General features: G+C 42.7%; 1 protein-coding gene and 1 non-coding gene across 13 annotated transcripts in view; both read right to left on the bottom strand.

Moving 5' to 3' along the window:
- The window catches only part of htt (huntingtin), a 37,746-nt gene extending 13,646 nt beyond the window's left edge, over nucleotides 1-24,100 (bottom strand). For 5 of the 12 annotated variants that reach the window (XM_086210627.1, XM_086210632.1, XM_086210629.1 and 2 more), the window contains exons 1-44: nucleotides 23,719-24,100; nucleotides 22,341-22,424; nucleotides 21,395-21,515; nucleotides 21,059-21,118; nucleotides 20,787-20,866; nucleotides 20,126-20,264; nucleotides 19,833-19,974; nucleotides 19,408-19,586; nucleotides 19,040-19,244; nucleotides 18,661-18,708; nucleotides 18,015-18,092; nucleotides 17,499-17,899; nucleotides 14,605-14,781; nucleotides 13,730-13,856; nucleotides 13,537-13,652; nucleotides 13,337-13,448; nucleotides 12,349-12,486; nucleotides 10,317-10,475; nucleotides 10,137-10,234; nucleotides 9,915-10,054; nucleotides 9,729-9,792; nucleotides 9,360-9,460; nucleotides 7,634-7,780; nucleotides 7,290-7,410; nucleotides 6,962-7,107; nucleotides 6,657-6,838; nucleotides 5,270-5,493; nucleotides 4,974-5,100; nucleotides 4,768-4,892; nucleotides 4,565-4,675; nucleotides 4,299-4,376; nucleotides 3,280-3,503; nucleotides 3,096-3,174; nucleotides 2,804-2,965; nucleotides 2,664-2,719; nucleotides 2,430-2,578; nucleotides 2,195-2,331; nucleotides 2,002-2,118; nucleotides 1,750-1,872; nucleotides 1,289-1,548; nucleotides 1,048-1,190; nucleotides 746-974; nucleotides 368-509; nucleotides 87-266 (exon numbers count right to left, since the gene is read on the bottom strand). In XM_086210627.1, coding sequence (XP_086066753.1) covers nucleotides 87-266; nucleotides 368-509; nucleotides 746-974; nucleotides 1,048-1,190; nucleotides 1,289-1,548; nucleotides 1,750-1,872; nucleotides 2,002-2,118; nucleotides 2,195-2,331; nucleotides 2,430-2,578; nucleotides 2,664-2,719; nucleotides 2,804-2,965; nucleotides 3,096-3,174; nucleotides 3,280-3,503; nucleotides 4,299-4,376; nucleotides 4,565-4,675; nucleotides 4,768-4,892; nucleotides 4,974-5,100; nucleotides 5,270-5,493; nucleotides 6,657-6,838; nucleotides 6,962-7,107; nucleotides 7,290-7,410; nucleotides 7,634-7,780; nucleotides 9,360-9,460; nucleotides 9,729-9,792; nucleotides 9,915-10,054; nucleotides 10,137-10,234; nucleotides 10,317-10,475; nucleotides 12,349-12,486; nucleotides 13,337-13,448; nucleotides 13,537-13,652; nucleotides 13,730-13,856; nucleotides 14,605-14,781; nucleotides 17,499-17,899; nucleotides 18,015-18,092; nucleotides 18,661-18,708; nucleotides 19,040-19,244; nucleotides 19,408-19,586; nucleotides 19,833-19,974; nucleotides 20,126-20,264; nucleotides 20,787-20,866; nucleotides 21,059-21,118; nucleotides 21,395-21,515; nucleotides 22,341-22,424; nucleotides 23,719-23,816 — 6,129 coding nt within the window. In that variant the 5' untranslated portion in view covers nucleotides 23,817-24,100. The remainder of the gene's footprint in view (nucleotides 1-86; nucleotides 267-367; nucleotides 510-745; nucleotides 975-1,047; nucleotides 1,191-1,288; nucleotides 1,549-1,749; nucleotides 1,873-2,001; nucleotides 2,119-2,194; nucleotides 2,332-2,429; nucleotides 2,579-2,663; nucleotides 2,720-2,803; nucleotides 2,966-3,095; nucleotides 3,175-3,279; nucleotides 3,504-4,298; nucleotides 4,377-4,564; nucleotides 4,676-4,767; nucleotides 4,893-4,973; nucleotides 5,101-5,269; nucleotides 5,494-6,656; nucleotides 6,839-6,961; nucleotides 7,108-7,289; nucleotides 7,411-7,633; nucleotides 7,781-9,359; nucleotides 9,461-9,728; nucleotides 9,793-9,914; nucleotides 10,055-10,136; nucleotides 10,235-10,316; nucleotides 10,476-12,348; nucleotides 12,487-13,336; nucleotides 13,449-13,536; nucleotides 13,653-13,729; nucleotides 13,857-14,604; nucleotides 14,782-17,498; nucleotides 17,900-18,014; nucleotides 18,093-18,660; nucleotides 18,709-19,039; nucleotides 19,245-19,407; nucleotides 19,587-19,832; nucleotides 19,975-20,125; nucleotides 20,265-20,786; nucleotides 20,867-21,058; nucleotides 21,119-21,394; nucleotides 21,516-22,340; nucleotides 22,425-23,718) is intronic. The other 7 variants (XM_086210635.1, XM_086210637.1, XM_086210636.1 and 4 more) reach the window with 5 other exon arrangements.
- LOC147256932 (small Cajal body-specific RNA 14) lies at nucleotides 4,093-4,224 on the bottom strand. The gene has a single exon (XR_015117693.1).
- Nucleotides 24,101-24,203: the final 103 nt, after the last annotated feature.

Raw genomic sequence — 24,203 nt, 5'->3', positions numbered from 1 at the left:
GGTGAATTAAATTAGAAGATTGTATATGGTGGCTAAAACTGGGCAGCAATAGGGGGAAAATGAGAAGCTGAGGCAGAAAGACTCACAGTAGTGAGGTTGTCACAGCGGGACTGGATGGCTTGGATAAAAAGGCCACTGGCAGCAGAGTTTCGATGTACAGCGCTGATGAAATCCTGCACTGGAGGCTCATGGGAAAGGCTGATTAGGTCACGCACGTGGTTGACGATCAGCCAGGTCAGATGCTCAGAGTCATGAAGGTTCTGACACTAGGAGAGAAGGTAAAATTTGAGAGCAAAGATTTATCCATTACGTGTTAGTCTAGTAAGAATTTATTCTAAAAATATTTTGTACTGTCCAACAACCTCACCACATAGTCACAGAAGAGGATGAGAGCACCCCTGCGTACAATCTCTCTGTTGACCATGGATAGCGGGGACTCAGGCTTTTCCTCTTCACCTTCAGAGGAGTGAGGGCTCAGCAACTTTGTGCATGAGAGGCTGTGTCTCCTGCTAGAAGGGAAAAAAAACAACTCAGTTACGACTCAAGTCAAAATATACATGTATGCAGCTGACAGTCGTTAGACAGATGCTGTATATTGACTGACAAACAGATTTTTACTCAACTTTACATCTGGTGGACTATTTCAATGAACAATAGTGAATATGAAGGCTAAGTGATCATTTAATTTGCTGTGCATTAACTTTACCAGCTTAATCTCTATTTATACTACCTACACTGTTCTTACCTGGGGGTCTTGTGCACCTCTGCCCACCAGGAGTAATTGGTGTAATTGATGATGAGCAGGACCTGGCACCAGAGCAGCACCAGGGAGGGGTGGGTGGTTATCAGGAACTGCACCATGCTGTTTAGACTCTCTAAAGTGTAGAAAAGACCAGCCTCAGAGTCAGGCAGGCCACCACCACCCTCACCTTTCAGGAGGCGACCTGCTGCAGCTGTAATCCGACGAAACATTCCTGGATGGACACCGGGATGAATGATCACATAAAGACTCACCACAATTTCACGAACACGCAGATCTATGCTCACCACTTTTGAAGATGTGTATAAGACACATGAGCAGCGTGCCCAGCTGCTGGCAGTAGAAGGTGTGTTGCTGTTCTGTAATGTCCACTTTAACCCGTCTGGAGGAAATGTCATCCAGTAACACTCCAACCAGCTGGAGCAAGAATCTGGAGAAAAGGGGTGGGGTTGAATGATGAGATCATAGGTCCTAAACTGTGGATTTCTAAATCAAAAGCATGTTGGCACACACGCTGAAATAACTAACCTGGCAAAGGTTTCCTCAGGCAAGGCCTTGTGGGCTTCACCATTAGGTTCTTGGTAACCAAGTGTATCACCTGCAGATGGGTCATTTGGGGAGAGGCTATGCTGATGGAGGTGGCGGACTGTGTTGCAGGACAGGAGATATGGTGAGACGGAGAGCTCGTGGACTCGGGACAAGACTATGTCCTCTGTGGACTGGGACACAAGAACCCTGAGCACTGCCAGGATACCAGACACCCACAGCTGGACTGTGGCTACTGATGCCTGGGGGAGCAGAGGGGTGATTATAATTCAGGCTTTGCAGCAAACACTCATCCATTTAACAGTTTGTGCCAAGCAGGAATATTGTGTTGTTGTTGTTTTTTTATTCTAATAGGGTAGTATTCGGCCATCTTTGTTTTGATGGATGAGATTTTTGGACATAACTTAGCATGTTCATGTGTGTGCACAATCACACAGACTCACCATGGTGACTGGGGTGGTGAACATGCTCTTCAGCAACATGTCTACAGGCCTTAGAGATGAGGGTGCTACACTCTCAAAAAGAGTGTTCAACACTCCCAAAGCTTCAGGAGAGTCCAGATGCAACTGTCGTGACAAAAAAATGCTTTTAGTAGCGCCCTTATATATCGATTTTCACAATTATCACATTCCAATTCCTCCATTACCAGTTCATAACACAATGCTATCTCAATTTTTTTCTCAAGTGCACCTCACCTGCTGCTTGGCAATCATTGGTAGTATGACATCAGCAATTTGACGGGACAGTCTCTTCCACTTGTCCTCATTTTCTTTGTGACACTGCTGCAGGACAAGGATAAACATCTCCAAAACCTACACACACATAAAAGAATGTAAGAAAAGGGCTGGATAGCTTAAGCTTTTGAGTGTTTGTGTAATTATACTGCACCTGGTGGTACTGTACTAGTCTGAGCAGCATGGAGACAACCACTTCTTTCTGTGTATCTAATTCTTTGCCTGCATCTGCTTTGTTGGAGCCTCTCAAGACAAACAGGTCATGAACTATTGGCTGCAAGGCTGGAATGGCTGTAGAGAAGGATGAAATTGTGTAAAAATACAAATCTTGCACACATACAAGCACAATCAATAGTGCCTATGCGGTGTGTATTTCGTTTTCTTCTCACCATGTGTGACAGCTTTCCTGCCGCTGGCCATGATGCCGTCACACAGCTGGATGATTTTGGGGATGCTGATTATCTGCTTGGAGTGGTAACGCTCGTAAGACAGCAGCACCAGGAAGAAAAAGATGTTGGGAATGATGGCCTCTGAATCTCTGAGGCAAAAATGCAACAGATATGGCAATCACCAGACAGCACAAAGCAAGTGAAGACAGGCTTTAATTCCTTAAAACAACTTACCTGAACTGTCCCACTTCAATGTACTCAAACTGTTTCAGGACAAACCCTATGAAGACCTGTAACATAAAAAAATGTGTTAAGGGAGAAAAATCAGATAAATTCCATGCAGGACGCTTGTGCTTGGTGTGCATTCATGTGACCTGATCTGAGTCTAGCAGGCAGTAGTTGACCCGGAGCTGCACAAGCTGGGCTAGCAGGTCCAGAACTTGTCTCTGCAGGGCCACAGAGGTGCTGGTGGTGTACTGCTTCAACGCTTTAATCACCAGTGGCTCAAACAGACGAATATGGTTGTGAATGGCGTTCTGGATAAACAATGATTAAAACACGGCTTTCAAAAATTAAAATGGCAAAGATTTGGTCAAGTTTTCTTTTATATATTTGGTCATTTGATGTCAGCCCTCCATTAGGATAAGCAGAATCATGAAAATCTACCTTGTCTCCTCTATGGCGTGTGGCATTTGCAATGTTAGACCTCAGCTGGTTGGAAGCTTTCTGCATCACATCAAACCACCTGCAAGATATGAAGGCAGCTCTGTAATACTTGAATTATGATTTCTGTTTATTTATGTAGATACACATATCCTGTGCTCCTGTCTGACTGTGTGTTGTATCTCACCCGGAGGTATCCTGCTCCTGCTCAGCCTGCACCATGTTACGCAGACTGGCATCAGCCAAAGCCTGCGTGAAGTGTGTGTATGGAGCCATGAAGCAGTAGTGGTAAAGGCCTGGTCGCAGGCTGGATGAGCCAAGACGCAGCGCCTTGCCCTGGGAGCGACTGGGTCCACTCAGGACACCTTCATACTGGGATGCCAGGTTTGTGCCAAACAGTGTCTTCAACAGCTAAAAAGAAGAAGTTCACGAATTACATGTATCATTTCATAAAGCTCTATTTCTGTGACTTTAAATCTACCAAATGTAAAATGTTACCGAATGGACTCAGTTTTCTATAGCACCTTTCTGCTTTAACAGCATTCAAAGCACTTTCCAGTGTCATCTCATCAAACACACTTCACACTGATAGTGGAGGCTGCTATGCAAGGGCCCAAACTACTCATCGGGAGCAATGAAGTGTTTGGTATCTTGCTCAAGGACGCTTCGACATGGTCACTGGGGGAAGTGAGGATAAAACCAGCGACCTCTCGGTTGATGGACACAGCCCATCTACCTCTGAGCCAAACCGCCCCTCAAAGTAGTAGTTAGGTTTTCTATACCTTTCTATGATCATTTAAGGTCTGTGTAATCAAGTGTCTTTGGTCATAAATAGGACACTTGTGAGGTTAATTACTGGGATTAAACATTCGTCTTCAATCAGATCCCATTCATTAAGTCTAATATTTCAAAACTGCTGGAAGGAGGCCTCACTTTTAATGATATGGTTTGTCAAGAAATTGAAAAGCCCTCTTGCCCATTTTTATATAGACAATTTTAGGATGTATGGAACCATCGCACAGGGAACCCAATGCCTTTACAGGTCCTGTCGGCAGGAACCAGCCTTGCTCTGTGTGGTGTTGTGCTGGTTGCAGCACACTGCTCAGTACTGGAACCACAGAAAGACTGCCACACAAGCTAAACAAGTCACAAGTTGAAAAAAAAACAAACAAACAACTGACACATGCACACATGAAAGTAACTGACCTGCTGTACACAAACAGTAGCCATGGTTGGCTCCCTGGAGAAGCAGGACTTGAGGTAGGCCAAGATCTCCTCCACACACTAAAAACAAAACAAAACAAACAACAAAATCAACTTTTACTGATTCCAGTTCTTGTAAAAGTGTGTTGTCACTGGCTGTTATTGAGAAAACGCATGAATGAATGAACCATTATTTCTCTGTAAAAAAGTCCAAATATCTGTTAAAACCAAGCGCATCAACTACAAAAAACTATAAAAGTCATCTTTACCTTGCCGATGTCATGTAGTGTTGCCAGCTCCAGCAGCTGAGACAGAACATCTAAAGTAGCACGCAGGAAGCCCCCAAACTTCTCCTGGCTACTGTGGAGGTCCAGAGTCACCTAAAGCAACATTGGTCAGAAAAAACAAAACTTTGACATACATAGCACATTTCAAAAATGCCACAAGTCTTTTAAAATGACGGGCTTCTGACCTTGTAGTTGGCATGCGTTGCTTTGAGGACATCATAGAGCTTGAGGTAAGGTGGCAAGTGGTAGAAGTTGCCGAGGGTGGTAGATTTGTTTATGGTTGCTGAACTGGTGTTGTCAACAGGTCTGCCTGCTCAAGAAGAAATAGCACAAAAATGTATTAAATATTCTTTGAGAGGGATGACCTGTGTCTGAGTGTGCAAGGTCATACCTGCATTGACCTCGCTGCTTTTCTTTGGGCTCATCGGGGCAGCACTGGGCTCAGCAGGATCTTTCTCTTTGCCTTTCCTGCGAATGGGGCTGAGGGAGGGGGTGTTGGTCAGGGAGGGGAGGGTGGCCTGAAGAGGAAGCAGGATGGAAACCCATCAATCGTTACCATGATCCTACACTGAATTCAAAGCTCTAGTCATACAGATAGAATGCAAAAAATAAAATCACTTAAAATAATAATAAAAAAATAAATGACACTTATACAACCACTCTCACTCTCGAAAATCAAAAGGTTACCTTGACTGCTGGTCCTGGTGGGTTGTCTTCCAGCACATGAGCGCAGATGTTGAGGACCTTCAGCAGGTGGGAGAAAAGTTGGTCCACCATGGCCACCAGGGAGCGCTCAGACAGTGCTGCCCAGGGTTCCTCAATCTTATTTTGGGCAGTACTGGTGTTGGTGCTGCCACTGCCGCCTTCCTCCTCTCCTGCCCAGGGGTTACGCATACATTTAGGAGCAACGGCTGGAAACAGAAATAGACTGTTAAGTCTTAAGGGAAGGTATATACAATCCAAAATTAAAATTCTGTCAACATATTGAGCCTAGATACACATATACATACAAACACACACACACACACACACACTATGTACAGAAATATACACATATATACACACGCATTAATACATACACCTAGAGTATGTACAGATATACACACACACATATATATATACATACACATATACACACATAAATACATACATGTAGAGTATGTACAGAGATATATGTATAGATATGTCTATATGTCTATGTATGTATTGTGTATTTATATTTATGTGTGTGTATATTAAGGATTCGGCCGATTAATCCGTTTTTTGCTTGTATCGGGATAGGCCCATTCGGGTGTGGGTTCTCAGATTTATTTTTCCCCAGCATGATTTACAGTCAGGTATTCACACAGGCAGCTCTGTGTTGCCGGAAGTCCCTGCAGCCCACATGCGGACCATGCCCCTCCCCCACTGGTAGACTAGTGAAAGGAGCATTGCCCTGGAAAATGCTCCAGGACAACGGTATGTTTTAAATTTGTTTCTTGAGTTAACTTCACAGCATGTCCAACATTCAGGGTTTTCCTTCACAGAGAATTTGGTGGCAGCCATTACATTTCTCACCGCCACTAGCTCATGCGTCAGTCTTTATTTTTCTCAGGAATTTTATGCATTTACCGGCACATGCCAAGCTCCCTCTCTCCCCCCGGAGCAGAGTGGAGCAGCCATTGCATGGACAACAGAGGTCTTTAGCATGCACTAGAAGAACTTCTAAGATGAGAGATATGTTTTAAATGTAGTACGAATTGAGTCAATGTTTCGTGAAATCGTGTTTAGAGCAGTCTGCTGTCATTATCAATACAGTGGTATATACATATTTATACACACACACAAACATATATAGTGAGCATTTTTTAATAATTGTACTGGCTGACACCTGCACTCAGGAGGTCTTCTGACAAGCAGGCAGCTATATTTCATACCATTCTACAGCCTGAATCTTTAATTCTTTCAAACAAACTTTACAAAAAGTTTACACAGCTTCAATTATTCCAGAGTCTCATGGTAACAACACATCGGTCACCTTCTTAACTTGGCATTAAGTTTTTTTTTTATTTTTTTTTTTATATGACCTACTAACCAGCAAGCAGGTTGCCACAAAGCAACAAAGCGTCCTGGTGGGCAGAAAGGTCGAGGGGGAACCAGGCGGAGGAGAGTAAGGAGAGCACCATGTTGGCCATTCCCACAGTCAGAGTTCTACGCTCCATATCAGGAGCAGATGAGGAGGTTGAGGAGGCTGGAGCATTGGTGGACTGTGAAACACTAGATAGTGACAGACAATAACTAGGACTATTAAATTGATGCCCTTTGGTGAAAAAAATGTAATTCTAAATTAAAGCATATTTTCTTGCCTTAGAATTGAAACATGAGTGCAAGCACACAAACCTGAGTGTCCTGCCCCGGCTGCGGTTGAGACTAGAGCGAGAAGCAAAGCTACTACTGGAGCTAATGTAGCCACAGTGCCAACCTGTGCTCCATGTGCATACTGGAAAATTTGAAGCCAGGAGGCACAACGCCTCACAGCAGCCAAACTAGAGGAGACAGAACAGTTTATTATATTGAGAAAAACTAAATTAACAAATGTTTTCAGCTTTTCTCAGCTGCACTGGTTTTAGCCCAACAGGAAATTAGGAAATGCAGAAACATTAAAAATTTGTACATGGCAGATTGTGAAAAGGTGAGGAAAAAAAATGTTTGAGAGTGACCAGCTCACAGTCAGGGCTCTGGAGGTAGAGGAGGTGAAAGCGTGGGAGACAGCGGTGATGACACGAGACAGGTTATTCTCCAAAGTGACATCAGACACCGAGTTGAACAGGCTGTAGCCTCGATAAGTCCTGGCACACACACAAATTTTTAAAAAAAAAAAAAGTAATTTTCTCAACTTAATCTTGAACTCAACTGCTTGAAATTTCACAAAAGTCTCTGTTTTTCTAATTGCATTCAACAAAGCTCTGATCACATGGGCAAATGTCTATGATCAAAGGCTTAAGAGCCTTTGCAATCTGAGCTCAAACGAGTCTGCACTTCTGCACAGGTGAAGTGTGTCTGAGTGATTACCTGGTGATTGTGCTGACAGTGAACTGGGAGGGGGGCTGGGTCTCATGCATCAACAGCTGCAGGTAGACGGAACTCTGGTCCCGGGCGATAGCCACTACTGGGTCGGCTTGGCCCTGGTCACAGTCATAAAACAACCTGGAAACAAGCCTGATGAAGAGAAACCAGCAGAGACACAAGAGGAAGGATGGGAAGAAGAGGAGGAGAAGATCTCAGTCCTTCAAACACAACATTGACCAATTCACATAGCTTATTTTACCATAGAGTCTGTAACCTTCCACAACTGAAATAAAAGCTACTATGCAGCTTGTAGACCTGAAATTGACTAAGAGAGATGGATTTAACATTTAAAATGATAATTTGGATTTACTGAAGAGGTTGTATGAGGTAGTCATACATAGTAAAGGTCTTGCCGTCAGTATTTGAGGGTCAGTCTGAATAAATGAATCATTATCTGTTCCCTTGTACAGTATATTGTTTATCATTTTGGCCATGTTATTTAACTGTCAGGCAACCCATTCTGTGTCAGATCAGCTGTTTTAAGTGTGAAAGTACTGCCACGGCGTAAAAGAAACTGCATTTGTACGTAGGAATAAAAAGAAGTACTGGGTAGCATGGTGGTGCAGTGATAAGCACTGCTGCCTCACAGCAAGAAGGTTCCAGGTTCCAGTCCCAGCTTGAGCACAGGATCTTTCTGTGTGGAGTCTCCATGTTCTCCCTGTGCCTGCGTGAGTTCTCTCCGGTACTCCAGCTTCCTCCCACAGTCCAAAGACATCAAGAGGGGATTAGGCTAATTGGATACTCTAAATTGACTGTAGGTGTGGCTGTGAGTGTGAATGGTTGTCTGTCTATATGTGCTGGCCCTGGGATGGCCTGGTGACCTGTCCAGGGTGAACCCCGCCACTCGCCTGAAAGCTGCTGGGATAGGCTTCAGCCCCACCCCCCCTTAACAGGATAAGCGGTAGAAAATGGATGGATGGAAGAAGTACTAACTTTGAAAATTGCAAGGCCACAAGAAAGGAGCTGTCTCACAGCCAAAGTAAAGCCGTAAAAATTTTATGACAGTGTAAATTTCAAACATTTTTTGGTGGGAGATTAATTTTTGGATAAAACATTCTCTACTGAGCATCAGAACACTGCTGCTCCCAGCACTCTGCACGGATTATGCACTGACCCACATCTTCGGAAGGCAGGATATGATTACCTCATATAACCAAATAAAAAAAAAAAAAGACCCCTTTATGCACAATGTTTGTGCATAACAATATGAAATATTGGGGCTGAAAACTCAGGCAGCTTTCAAATTTTGAATATTGTTTTTACAGAGGAAACAGGAAAAAGCCTGGTCTAACTTTGACAACGACTAAATTTCAAGGCCCTTCAAAACTTTTGACCCTTACACTGAACACCTTTCTGATGTTTAAGCCCTGCTGTGACTTGTGCAGAAGTATCTTGCACATAAATGTCTCTGCTTTTTTAGAACCAGAAGTCTGAAAAAAATTGAGACTCAGTGGGAAGTATGTTTATAATTAACACACACACACACACACACACACACACACACACACACACACACTGGACTATGAATATCTTTCAGATTAATTGTACAACTAGCATTTTTAAAAGGAGGGTCTGTATTTTGTAAGTTTCAGCAGTGTGAAACATCTAAATCCAGTTTTCATGTTTAAAACCAATATAAACAGGATTTGTGACAAAACATTGTGTATACCTGCTGACAGCAGAGGCGGCCACATGACGGACTCTTGGGTCATCATCTCCCAACAGACGGATGACTACATTGTTCAGAACCCTTTCCTGCAGCTGCAGTCTCTGAAGAAAAAGGAGCACATATAGAAAGATTAAGGACTAGTTAGAAAAGGTTATCCTATGAAAGTATGACAGGAATGTACCACGACATTATTCATTCACTGATATTCATTTTGTACTACTGTAACATATTGTCTATGTTACCCCAGATGTTTTGTATGACAGGAAAGGTTGTTGTTTTTTTTGTTTTGTTTTTTATGTGTCCTATTATAATGGAGAAACTAATGATAACGATAATAATAACAATGGGGGTTAGAAAATGCAAAGTTACCCCCATGTAGTGATGGTCTCCTTTATGCAAAGCCTCAGTCTTTCTCTCCAGGAAATTAACTAACCTGAAAGAGAGAAAAGAGAGAATCTCCAATTAACTAGAACATACATTTAATTGAACCAATTGTAATGCATTGCAACAGTTGGCACCTTTTAGCAGCAGTAATACAAAAAGCCTGGATCATACCGGAAATCCATTTCAGCCAGTGTCTCCAGGAGCTCAGTGCGAACCAGCCAGTAGGAGGAATCCCTCAGTGCCAGGAGGTCTATGACCAGCTGAAGACCCAGCTCACTGAGGGTACTGCTGCACACAGTCATGATGCAGTGCTGAAACACACAAACACACTGGTCCGTTCCACTGAACATGCACAGCTAAATCCACTAAAACACAAACACACACAAGTCTTACTCTGACTGCAGAGCAAGCCATTTTGCAGGTGACTGACGATTCATCTTTCAGAGTTTTTCGGAGCAATGGCACCAGGTCCATTAGGGACAGAGGGTTACCTGGAGACAATCAGCATGAAATATTTAATACTAAACTCTCCTCTAGTTCACACCATGTATCCCATTTCCCATGCACACTAACCTGTTGTACTCTGCACACTGGCCAGCCAGGTGTGTATGTTGTAACGTGTTTTGGTAAGTGCAGCCTGTATAATGGCTCCACAGAGGATGGCTGTGGCCCCCCTAATCTGGGGGTCCCCATGGTCAATGAGGCCCAGGACGTCACTGACATACTGCTGCTCTGAAAGCAGGAAAAAAGCAGCATACTTGTAAATCAAGGCAAGCTGGAGGGAGGGCAGTATAAACAGCTCCTACCAGAAAAGATAACCACATTTACATTGGCCATTCATAACCAGGAAAAACAAAAAAGGTTCACTTTTTCCCTTTAAAATGTAAGAAATCAAACACTACAGATCCAAATGATGCGGTATTTTCCTCAAACATGACAATTAGCAGAGTTGGCCAAAGATTTTGCATGTGCTGTGGCACAGGATTTTGGACTTGAAATTTCGTGACTGCTGGGGTATTCCACCAACACAACAAAATAAGTCATTTTCAACCAATGCACTCCCAAAGACTACATTTTTAAGTCTTTCCACAAACTAAATCCAGCCTCATCGAAACAAGGCTGACTCAAAACAGACTTACATAGCCCACATCCATGGGAGAAAAGAGGTCCTGATAGTCAATGGGATGAAGATGATACAATAATGCAAAAAGATGGAAAAGCAAGCGTGCATTCCTCTCAAAAGCAGAAAAAACACTGTTAAGAACACTGCAAGAGGGGTATGAAGAAGTACTCACCAAAAAGGTAATACTTCTACCATTAACATGGTGCCGGAAAATAAAAATAAATAAAAGGGGGTTGGCACTGCGCTGTGAAATAGTCAGTAATTATACTATTTAATAGCCATCATTACCATGGTTACTAGGTCCCCGACCGATATACTGCCCGGCTGTTATATCTGTCATTATCAGCTTATCAGGGCCCATCACAGATATACTGTATCAAGGTATATGTTTTCTGATATGTGCCAATATTAAAACTTTCTTTAACAGCAAAAAAAATTACAGAATTACAGTTGAATATTAAGTGAAGATATGGATGTTTATTTTATTTTATTTTTTATTTAATCATTTACAATAATACAATGAGCATATTAATGAAAATGGTAAATAAGCACACACATCCAAAAAGTCGATTTTAGGTGCTAATATGTTTTTATGCTGTCATGAGGTGGTTTTTCATACATGTCGATATAGAAGCATATCGCAAACGTGCAATGGAAACCCTTTTTCCTCATGTATACATCACCAGACGTGACATAGGGAGTTGCATTTAATCCCTTAAAAATCCCTTATTCGTGTCTGCTCCTATACATATGGACTTGGCCTTTGAACTATCACTTGTTGCCTTCGTCTTGTGGTGAGAACAGCAGCAACAGGAGTAGTGACAATCAAAAAAGCTGCTCCAAAATGCAAAATGTTTTGTTCCTCCATCCTCCTCAAAGCGGAGTCTTGTGGGACAAGATTTTACGAGAATCACGGCTTATGAGCTGAACACCATTCAATGGAAACGCCTGCAAATCGCAATTGTACTTTGTCAATTTTTGAAATATTGCTTTTATTTTGCATAAAACTGCAATGGAAATGAAGCTACAGTCATGTCTTTACAGGAGCATAGATAAAGTCCAGTTAATGAGCCACACTTATGGAGATGAGCCGGGCTTTTCCTTCATCCAGCTTGAGGGGAAGCTAAATCTTATCATCAAAATCATCAAACAAACAGTGGAGATGTTTATTAGATTTAGCTATTGGACGGGCACCATTTTAACAATACCCAACCCTAATCTTATCCAGATCGTATCATTAGGAAAAGTTCTTCAAACTGGCTTCTTGATGTAAGAACACACATGCATGACAGATCGTCACAATGGAGGAGCTTAAAAATCAAGGGCCAACAAACACTAGGGTTTTCACTGGCTGCATGATTAAGGTAAGACTTGTCCTCAGAACTCTGTGGGTGCCTACACAATCTGCTCCAGTACATCACAAATCAATGATTAATTTTTATTATCCTTTGTCCACAAAATCTACCACTGACACTATTTTACCTTCTACTGAGATGCCGTCCAGCGGTTCCAGGTAGAGGGAATTAAAGAAGGCTTCAGGATGCAGCGCCCCAGCTGCACCAATACAGCTGACCGCCAGGGCCTTCACACTCACTCGCACCTCCTTGTCAGGGATCAGACCTGATGAAGCCCAAAAAAAAAAAAAAAATCTCAAACAATAAAACACTAGAAATGCACACAGCAATGTGTCCAGATCTGATGCTGGAAAGAAATAATACTGGACTTTTTATGACTACACACCCATACATCTGAATTTATCTACTTCCATCAAGGTCATGTTCTCTATTCACTGCCACGTGTTTGTTATTTTGTTAGATTACAGAAAAAACAGGCTGATTTATACATGAAACTTGAAAGTGTAGAGCATGGACCAAGTAGGAACTGATTAAATTTGTAGAGCAGGTGAAGAATTTTGTTGTACTTTTTTTTTTTTTTTTTACTTTGAGAGAGAAGATATTTCCACATTTCACTTCTGAGGGAATATGACATGGACATTTATAAAAACTAGAAATATCCAATTGCAGTTTATGGCTCCACAGTGAGTGCCTGCCACAATGATCTTTACCTTTGACCACCAACATTTTTTCAGGTCAAACTTAAGTCCCAGTGGACATTTTTATCAAATGGATGGACAAACAGACAACTGAAAAATAAAAGGCATACAGCAGCTAACAGCATAGAAGCATAGAAATCTGCCATATTTTCAGTTCAAAAGTGAGCTTTGGAGCACGTGAAACTAAGTCCATTTTCATGCAGGAAGGGAGCTTCACTCATTATAAAAAAAAGAGGGAAACTATAACTGTCTCCTGTATTGTAAACTGTGTACTATGTACTCCTGTAATGAATTATTTAGGATGGGGTGAAGTAAAAGTGATTCTGGAAAGACATTTCACATGTGGATCTACATAAATTAGAGGGGCTTTGGCTGAGGTCTGCCTCGCTCCCTTTTAACAGTTTTGACGGCACTCACCATTCTTTTGTCCTGTCAAGAGAAAGGAGGCAGCAAGAAGCCGCACACAGTGTACCAGTGGCTCCACCCCCTGGTCTGTATAGTGTCCAATTGGACCTTTTATACTTGATGGCTGAAAAGGCAAGGAGCTGAGTTACATTCAGACCACTGTGTTTCCTTTACTGTCACTTTCACTATGGACTGCTGACAGTTTTTTTTACCTTATTGTCAAGTTCGGGTTCAGTAGGTTCATCCTTTGGTAAAAAGCGGTCCACACTACTGTCAGAACCCTGACGATTGTGACCTCGGCCTTCAAAGAGATGAGGTTTGCTCAAAGCTGCACAAAAACAATAGGTATCATCAGATCTTTAATCATTTTCCAGTACAAACCTGAATTTGTGTACAAAAACATACCCAGTGCTGACTGCATGAATGGCTCTGTAGGTTCTTCTTGGGAGGAAGGTACTGCCCCTTCATCTTCTTCATCCTGTAGTGTTCCAATCTGCATCCCTGAGTACTGGCTCTCGCTGCCATCCAGCACCTTGCACATAAAAACAAACATCTCCAAAAGTGAACAAAACTTGCTTAAATTCCACTTTGAAATACAACCACATGCAGAGGATACCTGAATTGTTTCCACTCATTCATTATGAGTTTGAATTGCAGGGTTGTGGACACCACAAACAAAGACATGGTTGCAAGTCAAACAAACATTTTAAAAGTCACCCACATGCTCAGCTCAATGCAATTTACAGAATTTACACATGGGATAAAAGCATAGGTTTGAGAACTCTATTCCATTGTGGCTGCCACAATCACCAGAGGAAGACCAAGCTTTTGATGCCAAATATTTACCATGTAAATGACTACATCAGAAGATTTTCCTTGAATATACGACATGGGATTATTCTTACGGGAATGAGCTAAAGGGTTATTTCTCCTATCTTGTTTTCTCAAAGTTTTCTTCAAAGAATATGAAATCTTAAATTTTTCCTCCAGATTTCACCTCTGCCAGAACAAAAGCCTGTCACCATCTCTTGGAATATTTAGAAGGGAACACATTGTCAGGAAAAACCAGGAATAGTTGACCATCATGCTTCTATTTTGAACTCCACTTCCATAAAATCGCAATCAAAGAAGACATGAAGTGGGAATCATGTATTGTCAATGAATGACAGGAGAGGGTGAAAAGAAGGGAACACGAACAAAAAAAGAGAATGAAAGGCGAAAAGGAACTGGACAGACAAGCAAGCCCCTCCCACTCTGCTCATATTGTCCAATTGGCTGACCTTGTCACTATTGTGAGAGGAGGAGGCAGAGAAGGAAGAGGAGGCAGAGAGAGAGAAAGAAGACGAGAAAGAGGAAGCAGTGTAGACAGAAGAGTCGCTGTCTGTAGCATCAGGACCCTCAGTGGAAGTCGGTGAGGGAGGGGACGACTTGATCACCCGTGGCAATGGAGTGTGCGACTGTGACAAAATGAGGAGAAGGATATAGAAGAAGGGGAAGGACCATAGAGGTAGACCTGTTACAATGGACAAACTGGCAGTAAAACCTCCCCGGAAGGTAACAGATTAACATAACCTATGATCCAAATGAGGTTGTGACATCACATCTTCTTCAGCATGTTTTTCAAGGCAGTTCAATATTATACTGGTTGATAATCAAGGCCTGGCCAATGAAACTGTGATGAATACTAATGACAGAGTTTGACAAGATTGATTAGAAAATAATTTGACAGAATGTATCACATTAAAAAGGTAAGTTACCATGAAAGTACACGGTAAAAAAACAAAACTGCAAACTTCAGTTGCTTGAACAAACCTCCAGCAGATGTCTGCTATGAGTGACAGGTGATCATGTAACAGGTGTGTTATTGAATAGCATCAGCTACGACATGTCACAAGCACAAAAACAAGCAGTGTAGAGGGAGAAAGTGAATGCAGATGAAAGGTGATTGAAAAGAGACATGTCAGCTTGTCAGTAGATATTTGGGTAAAGTGGTATCAGGTTATGATATTAACTCAGTGCCATAAATAAAGAGCTTTAACCAACCATTTTTCCTGATTTTTTAAAATAAAAACAGGTCATGGAAATAATTATTATCAATATCAAATTAAATTAATCATAACAGCTAGTGGGGGATTAATGTCTATCTTTTGGCATTGACATTTATTACAGACAATTATCCACACACATAGGCTCCGTCATAACCCAAGCAATTATTACAGTATATGCAACTATAAAGCAGCACATGAATTGTTTTGAATGTCACACACAAAAGTACTGGGAAAATTAGTTATTTCACTTGCAGAATTTGATCTGATAATATTCAGACAAGGGCCATTCAGTCTCTCTACCGCAGGAGTGGGAGACTGGTTCGCGTTACCGGCGGCAAGTCAGACTTGTTCCCAGTGAAGTTTGGACTCTGCCAAGGCTGCCCTTTGTCACCGGTTCTGTTCATAAATTTTATGGACAGAATTTCTGGGTGAAGCCAGGTGGTGGAGGGGGTTGAGTTTGGTGGGGGGAGGATGCCATCTCTGCTTTTGGTGAATGACATGATCCTCTTAACTCCATCAAACCACAACCCCCAGCTCTTGCTGGGACAGTTCGCAGCCGAATGTGAAGCGGCTGGGATGAGAATCAGCACCTCCAAGTCTGAGGCCATGGTCCTCAGCCGGAAATGGGTGGCCTTCCCACTCCAGGTTGGGGGGGAATGGGGGGGGGGGGGTCCTGTCTTGGCTGGAGGAGTTTAAGTATCTGGGGATCTTGTTCACGAGTGAGGGTAGGATGGAGCGGGAGATTGACAGGCGGATTGGGGCTGCATCCGCAGTGACGCAGGTGCTAAACCAGTCCGTTGTGGTGAAGAGGGAGCTTAGCCAAAAGGGGAAACTCTCCATTTACAGGTCAGTCTACGTTCCAACCCTCACCGATGGTCATGAGCTCTGGGTAATGACAAAAAGAACAAGATCGGAAATACAAGCAGCCAAAATGAGTTTCCTCCGCAGGGTGGCTGGGCTCTCCCTTAGAGATAGGGTGAGAAGCTCAGTCATCTGGGACAGACTCAGAGTAGAGCTGCTGCTCCTCCATGTTGAGAGGAATCAGTTGAGGTGGTTCGGGCATCTGGTGAGGATGCCTCCTGGACGCCTCCCTTGGGAGGTGTTCCAGGCATGTCCAACAGGGAGGAGGCCTCGGGACTGACCCAGGACATGCTGGAGGGATTATATCTCTCGGCTGGCCCGGGAACGCCTCGGGATTCCCCCGGAAGACCTGGTGGAAGTGGCTGGGGAGAGGGAGGTCTGAGTTTCCTTGCTGAGGCTGCTGCCCCCGTGACCCGTACCCAGTTAAACAGAGGATAACCAAGACAAGGACGAATATTTGGGCAGTAGCAGAGGGCTTGACTTTTTGGTGGGAATACTCTACTAACAGACCATACTCCTCTCAGCGCAGGAAAGTTGCCACAGATACAAACTTTACCGTCTACTATTAAAGACAGTGCTTCACCATACAGCAGCAAATTCAATGAGAATTCTGTACATTCATTTGGTGAGGCACATTCATTTATGTGAAAAGATGATGCATTATAGCTTCATGATAAATTATTCAGCCGCTATATAGCATAGCACCAAATAACCACCACAGAGGATTTTTTTTTTTGAGAAGGTGTTTTTCAGGTTCTTCCACTGGACTTGCAGAACAACTGCACCAATGCCAATCAGTGAAAAGGCCATTGCAAGACTAGTCGCCTAGCAATCTGTGTTGAAAATTACTTTCAAAGATACAAAAGATATACTGACAGTAGATTATACCAAACATTGTAAGGTTTTTTTTGTCACAAAGAGTTACATTCAACACTAATGTATGTAAGGTAGGATACGAAATCTTACTGTTATTTGTTTCATGAGAAGTATAAGTAATTCATAGGTTATGAGATAAACACATCCCTGGCAGGAGCTTTGAATGATATCAGAAAATAGTGAAAATCTAAACTAGAATTTAGATTCAATATTTGTCTATTTTGCAAATCCTGCTTCAATGACATGTACCATCATTGATAAAGACAGCTGGATGTCTTTAGGACACAAATGCCAGTCAGTATCTATGGAAGAACTCCCTCCACAAGCTCACATAAGTGAAAAAGTATATTCGTTAAAACTGAACCAAATGACCATAGAATCAAACTGACCAGCTCTGCGACATCCGAAGGGGTAACAGCGGAGTCAGGTCCCTCCGTGGTGGTCTGGGAGGAGTCACTTGGTGGAAGTGAGCAATCATTCGTGCCTAGCATCATCCCGCCATCTCCTAAGGGTCCTCCCTCTGGGGTGGCATTCTCTGGTGTAGTGTAGTCAGCCGTCTCTGGTGTAATGTTGGCCCCACCACTCGAGCTCCGACTCAGCATTTCCTCCTCATTGTCATTGGGTGACTCAGGAGTATCTGATGCAGATGTCCCACCTCCACCACCGCCCTGCTCAGAGGAAGCGCTCAGGTCAACAGAGTCACCAGGCTGCAGAGTATGCTGGGAGGAGCGTGGCTGCTGTGTGATGATGTCCACCTGGGGTGCAGTAGCGCCATCAGCACCAACAGATGCTGAAGGAAAGAAATACACAAAACTAAATGGTACTGTTCCAGTTTGTCTTTGTCCTGCATAGAAACATCAGTAAAAGCTTGCTGTAGCTTCAGCATCCAGGATGATGCATCTCACCTGTGAAGACACCAGTAGTGACATCAGTCCTCTCAGGGTCATCCTCCAATCCATCCTCCTCCCCTGAAAGCATTTTACCTAGACATAAAACATTTTAGGTCACTAAAAAAAAAAAAAAAATAAGGAGAGAAACTCAAACACGGTGGCCATTTTCATCAGTGCTTGTGTGTGTAGCTTCAAAATGTGTAGCTTGTTCATTCTAGGTACAGAACTCAAGGAGATGACTGAAACTGTATAACAAGGAACTGAACCAAAATCGTGTACAATCCACTGTCAAGCAGGTCTCACTTTTGTATACCATCTCCTGACAACCCGTAACCACAATAAACTCTTTTATCTCATGTTATGGCAGTAAGTTATTGTAAGTATTGTTCATTCAATGCATGAGCACACTTCCCAAATGGAGGGGTAGTGTGATGGATCTTCATCACCACAGTTAAATATGCACTCTGGCTGTCATGCCAATGAACCTGGCTCTTTGGTGTTGTGATCAGTGAGCAAAATACACAGACCTGGGTTCGAGACCCAAATGGGAAGACCACCTCTACTTCCACTACATCCAGCAGTATGAGTCAATTTTACCCAAGGCTTGACTGAATCATCCGTAAAAGACCAGAGGTGATCGGGAGAAAAACAGACTAGTCACCTCTCTGTTTCCTGAGAACGAGTGGACTGCAAGAAGACCCTCCCCCTGCTGCGAATGTCAGGAAACAGGAAGCAGAAACAGGAGGTGAGGAGGAGAAAAGCAGCAGAAGCTCCAAAGACTCATAGGAAACAAATAATTGATTACAGAAAAAATGGAATGAGCAAGCAAGCAAAGAAAAGAGCCACAAACGCAGACTGAAATAGAAATTAGACAATGAGTAATCAACCAGTTCAGTTAGCATGGGTTAGTGAATTATAGGCAACCTGCATCAAAAGTATGTAGAAGATTGAGGGACCCAAAGTACATTGTACAAAAAAAAAAAAAAAAAAGGATATAAATTTTGCAGTCCACTTATTAAGAAGCTAAATGATGGGTTTACCAATAAGCTCCAGGATGCTTCCGGAGCGTGCGCGGCTCTCAGTATCCTGCCGAAAAACTGTGGCATGTGCAATGCTGCCTGCGGTGATCAGCATATGCAGAAGCTCTGGTGGCGGCGTCCTGAACACCTGCTGCAGGAGCTCCAGTGATGCTGTCACAACGTTGTGATCCCAGTGTTGTGTGTAGTGTAGCGTCAGCTCATACACCTTCAGACATAAACACAAAGGATTCCTCATCAATTGCACTAAAAATTGAGGGTGCCCAAGGGCCAGAGGATATTTTCTAAAATATCAAATTTGAGAGTAAATTGTAAACAAAATATAGACAATACGCGAATAACACTGCTACACAAAACACACAAACATTAACCTGTAGGAGCTGCTCAGGTGTTGGCTGTACATCAGCCTCCTTCCTCATGACTCCAAAGCTTCCTTTGAGGCTGGAGGTGTTGACATGCTGCTGCAGCAGAGGAATCAGGTAACGAAGGGTTAACAGGACCCCAAGGATCAGATGACTGGGATGCTCCTCATCCACTGGAACCACCAGACCTTGAGGAATGAAAGATAGGAGGTCCCACATCTATTACCATTCCTGTCACTTTTGTAGTGCTGACACTTGCTGCAAGCTTCACTGTTAAGTAGAAAGCATTGCTCTGGTCAAAATTAAAGTAGAATATCCACAAGAAATACAAAAGATGATTTTTAGTTTTGTTAAAAAGCATACACATTTCTGTGTGTGTGTGTGTGTGTGTGTGTGTGTGTGTGTGTGTGTGTGTGTGCACGCGCGTCCCCTACCCAGCAGCACATTAAGAAGCCAGGTGTTGAAGTAGCTGGTGCGTCGGGAATGTTGACACACACTGACGGCCGAGCTGGCAGCTGTCCGTCGGATGGTGGGGGAGCTGGACTTGAGGTTGGCTACAAATGACTTTAACAGCACCTGAGACAAAAACATGAAGGACATGATCAACAATTAATAATAAGAAATAATGATGAATTGAGGTTGAATGTTCGAAATTAATGGAGCCAAGAAGAAACAAAGAGGAAATACCAAAAGTCCCAGCTGGCAAAATAAGGTCATGAGTAGATACCTTGATCTCGCCATCATTTGCAAAGTGTCCCAAGGCTGTCATGATCTTAGGCATCGCTGCTGCTAGTGTCTCCTGCACAGTCTCCTCCTGCCGCTTAGTGATTCTGGTGAGGCACGGCAACAAGTTGACCAGATAGGGTCTGCATCACAAGAGACAGATAGAAAAGGAGGTGAAGCACTTACACGTTGAGATTTTGGTACCCATGGCAGACATGGAAGATTGGGAGGAATGTTGAACTGTAACCTCAATCCATCCATCCATTTTCTACCACTTATCCTGTTAAGGGTCGCGGGAGGGCTGGAGCCTATCCCAGCAGCCTTCGGGCGAGAGGCGGGGTTCACCCCAGATAGGTCACCAGTCCATCGCAGGGCCAACACATAGAGACAAACAACCATTCACACTCACAGCCACACCTACAGTCAATTTAGAGTATCTAATTAACCTCGTCCCCTCTTGATGTCTTTGGACTGTGGGAGGAAGCCGGAGTACCAGAGAGAACCCACACAGGCACTGGGAGAACATGCAGACTCCACACAGAAAGATCCTGTGCTGGAGCCGGGGCTTGAAACCCGGAGCAGCCATTCACTTAAAAACTCATGTTGCAAGCCAATTTCCAACAATAACTTCAATATAGTTATCAGTCAGGCTTTCAGGAGCATACCTGCATTTCTGTGGTCTGATAAGGTGAGCAAGCTCGGCAAACCTCCACAGAGCTGCCCTCAAACTCCGAGAGGCTCCATTCTGTAAAGATACACAAACATTCATCTGTCGACAGCGGCACTTGCATCCCCACCTCTACAATCATAATCACACATATCTCACAAGATACACATCAGCAATTTCATTGAAATACCTGTCAAACCATGTTCAGTGGCATAACAGTGACATGTCTGCAGGGTAACAAAGATACCACTCATAATACAGACTCAGTACCTTTTTGATTTCTTTGTACAGTTCCAGCTGCAGCCTGGGCAGGTTGGAGTCCATCAGTGCCTAAAGACAAAGGGAATCCAAAAAAATCACAAAATAAAACAATTCTGATTTGTTTCTTTAACTAATGAAAATGAAAAACCTGGATTATAATCTGTCAAAACCGTTTTCTATAATTGATATGTTCCCCATTTGAAAACTAATTAATAGGATATCCACAAAAATAGAGTATTCTTATATTTTCAATTAACATTATTATACATTTATGACTTCAATATTAAATCAGAGAACCAGAGTCACAAAAAGAAAATGGCAAGAAGTGTACAGGGTCGTGCTCACTTTGATAATTTTGTTCAGGCACTCATCGGCTACCATCCGGACATCTGATTCGCTATCATCACTGCAGAGCAGGAACATTTCCATGGCGATGCCAAGCAGTTTCTGAAATTCTGGAGAAGTTCTGCCCCCACCCAGGACAGGGAGAAGAAAGAACATAAGTAAATATCAATTAAAATACACTCTAAATTTTGACAAACATTGTTTAAACATGTATAAGTAACATTTGACAGTACATGACAACACAAGTGGCACATGTGGTTTTAGTCAGACACACTTTTTCACTGCTTATCCTGCTGACACACAGACACACCCTGGAGCAGCAGGGTAGTTTCTCAGATTTGATGAGATGGGTCTTTTGAGATTTCGTGATGATAATGATCATCACTAGTACTGAACAGCATGGAGCATAGCAAACCTGCTCTACAGCACTGGTACAGGTGTGTCTGATAGTACAAAACACCAGTGCTGTAGGGTACCCTGACTAAAATCATTTTTGTTTTGTCCCTGCCAATTATTAAAAGAGCAAACGATAGTTAATTTATCCATTCTTTTATGAGAGTGCATAAATTAACTATCGCTACTTTTAAACACTTCTCTGACACTGCAGAAAAGACCTTCTGCACAACCAAAACAAATAGCAAGACCGTTTTCAAAATGACATTAAGAAAATAAAGTTCTTAAACTCGCTCAGTGAAAGTCATGCTTGATCTTCTGTAAGCATTAGAGGACAGGTCAAAGGGTAGTCAGAGTTCTGGATTCATTCAGAGGTTTCAGGGTGATCTGGCCAGAAATGTGCTTACTTTGGGCCAAGATCATTTTAGCAGAACTGGTTATTCTGGCACTCACAGCAACCATTCTGTCGGTTTAACAAGAAAACACTGATTTTGGGCCAACTGTTATTACAACCTTTAAAATGTAAGAATTTCAAACAGTTAATACAGCATACCTCAGAGACTGAGCAACGATGTTTTCACATATTGTCAGGCAATGTGTCACCCTGTCCTTCTTTGTGGTTGCCTGCTCCTTTTTCCTGCGAAAGAGGGAACATGTGAAGGACTGTGTGAGGCATTATAAGCCAAAATGACCAGGAGAGAAAAGCCCAATAGTCATAGAGATTGAAGACCATGTATAAAGAAGTCTAGTATATGACATATAGACCATGCCAAATTTAACTTTAGCCAAATTTAACTTTTTGTAATTAATTGCATAATTATCCATTCAAATGATTTAAGTGACATTTACATCTAGAGATAAAGCATAGCAAAGACATCAGAATAAAGTCTGTCACATTGTTTGAATTTTATCAACTAAAGTAACATATCAGTGATGGTTAAGGTGGAGACAGAAAGCCATAGAGGATTCAAATTCTTGTTTTCGATCAACCACATGAGCACTCAAATATTTCTGTCATAAGTTATTTGTAAATAAAGACCTTGTTGAGTAAACCTCAAAGCACAGCAACCATAAAACAAAAACAGGCATGCAGCCAGTTCACATGGTATTCTTCTTGGGGACACCCAGATCTGCACAGTTTTAATCACCTTATTGTACTGTACGCCCATAGAATTTTGCCATCTTTTGTTTGACTTGTTAGTGTCACACTGAAATGAGGCAAATAAACCTATGAGAGAAACAGAGGCCACCATTTCACAAGGTGGCTGGAATAATATTCATAAATGAAGGTGGCTTCAGTGTGCCAGAGTAAAAACAAGGCCCAAATCGTTAGAGCATCTGTTGCTCCATGAATCTGGGTGAGATGGGGTGCAGTGGTCAGGCGTAAATGACGTCAGTCTACCATGCTAATGGACCTCTGGCCCTTGTTTGTTTATTGATGTGTTGACTTTGTACTGTTGGAAATAAAGGGGGGGGGGGGGGGGGGACCTCTGGCTCTGCAGGTACTCCTTCACGCAAACCATAACAACTATATTCAGTCAATGCTGCCTGCCACAAATCATTGTGTTCCCAAAAATCAGCTTATTAGCAGAGCACTTTACAATTTAATTTCTCAACCTTTGACAGGTGCATGAGCATTAATCAAGGGGCATTTTGAAGATAAAACGTTGAAAAAGACGAAAATCTACCTAAACGAAACATATTACCCGGGGAAGAAACGTCCCTCTGCACAAGGGTTCTTATCTGGCCCCAGAAAATAAAACTAACAGCTTAATATTGCAGCTTCAATGTTAGCGCTACCAGTTTCAAGCTAGTTACAAACTGTAATGTTACCTTACACTACAGCAGTGATGTAAGCTATCAAGCTAGGCTACTTGCATAGCTCAGGGGCTGCTAGCTCAGTAATTGTCGTTTGACCAAAACCCGCTTACTGTCTCTGGACAAGCTCCTCGGCGGTTGGTGGTCCTTGTTGTTGCTGGAATGACTTCAAAGACTCAAAGGCCTTCATCAGTTTCTCCATGGTGGCCATCTTAGCAATCAAAAGAAAGACAGCTTGCTTGGCTAGCTAATATTTACAACGTGAGCTAACTAGCCTAGCGCAGTGGGGGCGAGTTAGCGCATACAGAGAGAGCAGGCAGTGCGTAGTGCGACGAGAGTGCGAAACACTACTCGCTACAGCTACCACTGGCTCTCTACCTACTTTCGTTAAAGGCGCGTCTTATCCTTCAACGATATAATCCCTGAATGAAGAAAACGCTCTTTGATAAGCCATATTTGATGTAGCGTTACATTCACCCCGAAACCAGGAAGTGGCAAATTTGACAGCAATAGGAGGGCAACATCAGTGACCAATCAGAATACGCTTGTATAATGACTGACAAGAAAAAGAACCAATAACGGACTGATGTTTTTTTTT

This window comes from Aulostomus chinensis, chromosome 8 (genome assembly GCF_037954235.1).
Source record: "Aulostomus chinensis isolate RoL2024-O1b breed Wild chromosome 8, RoL_Achi_v1.0, whole genome shotgun sequence".
NCBI classification, from domain to species: domain Eukaryota; kingdom Metazoa; phylum Chordata; class Actinopteri; order Syngnathiformes; family Aulostomidae; genus Aulostomus; species Aulostomus chinensis.
This window is presented reverse-complemented; position numbering and strand designations above follow the sequence as displayed.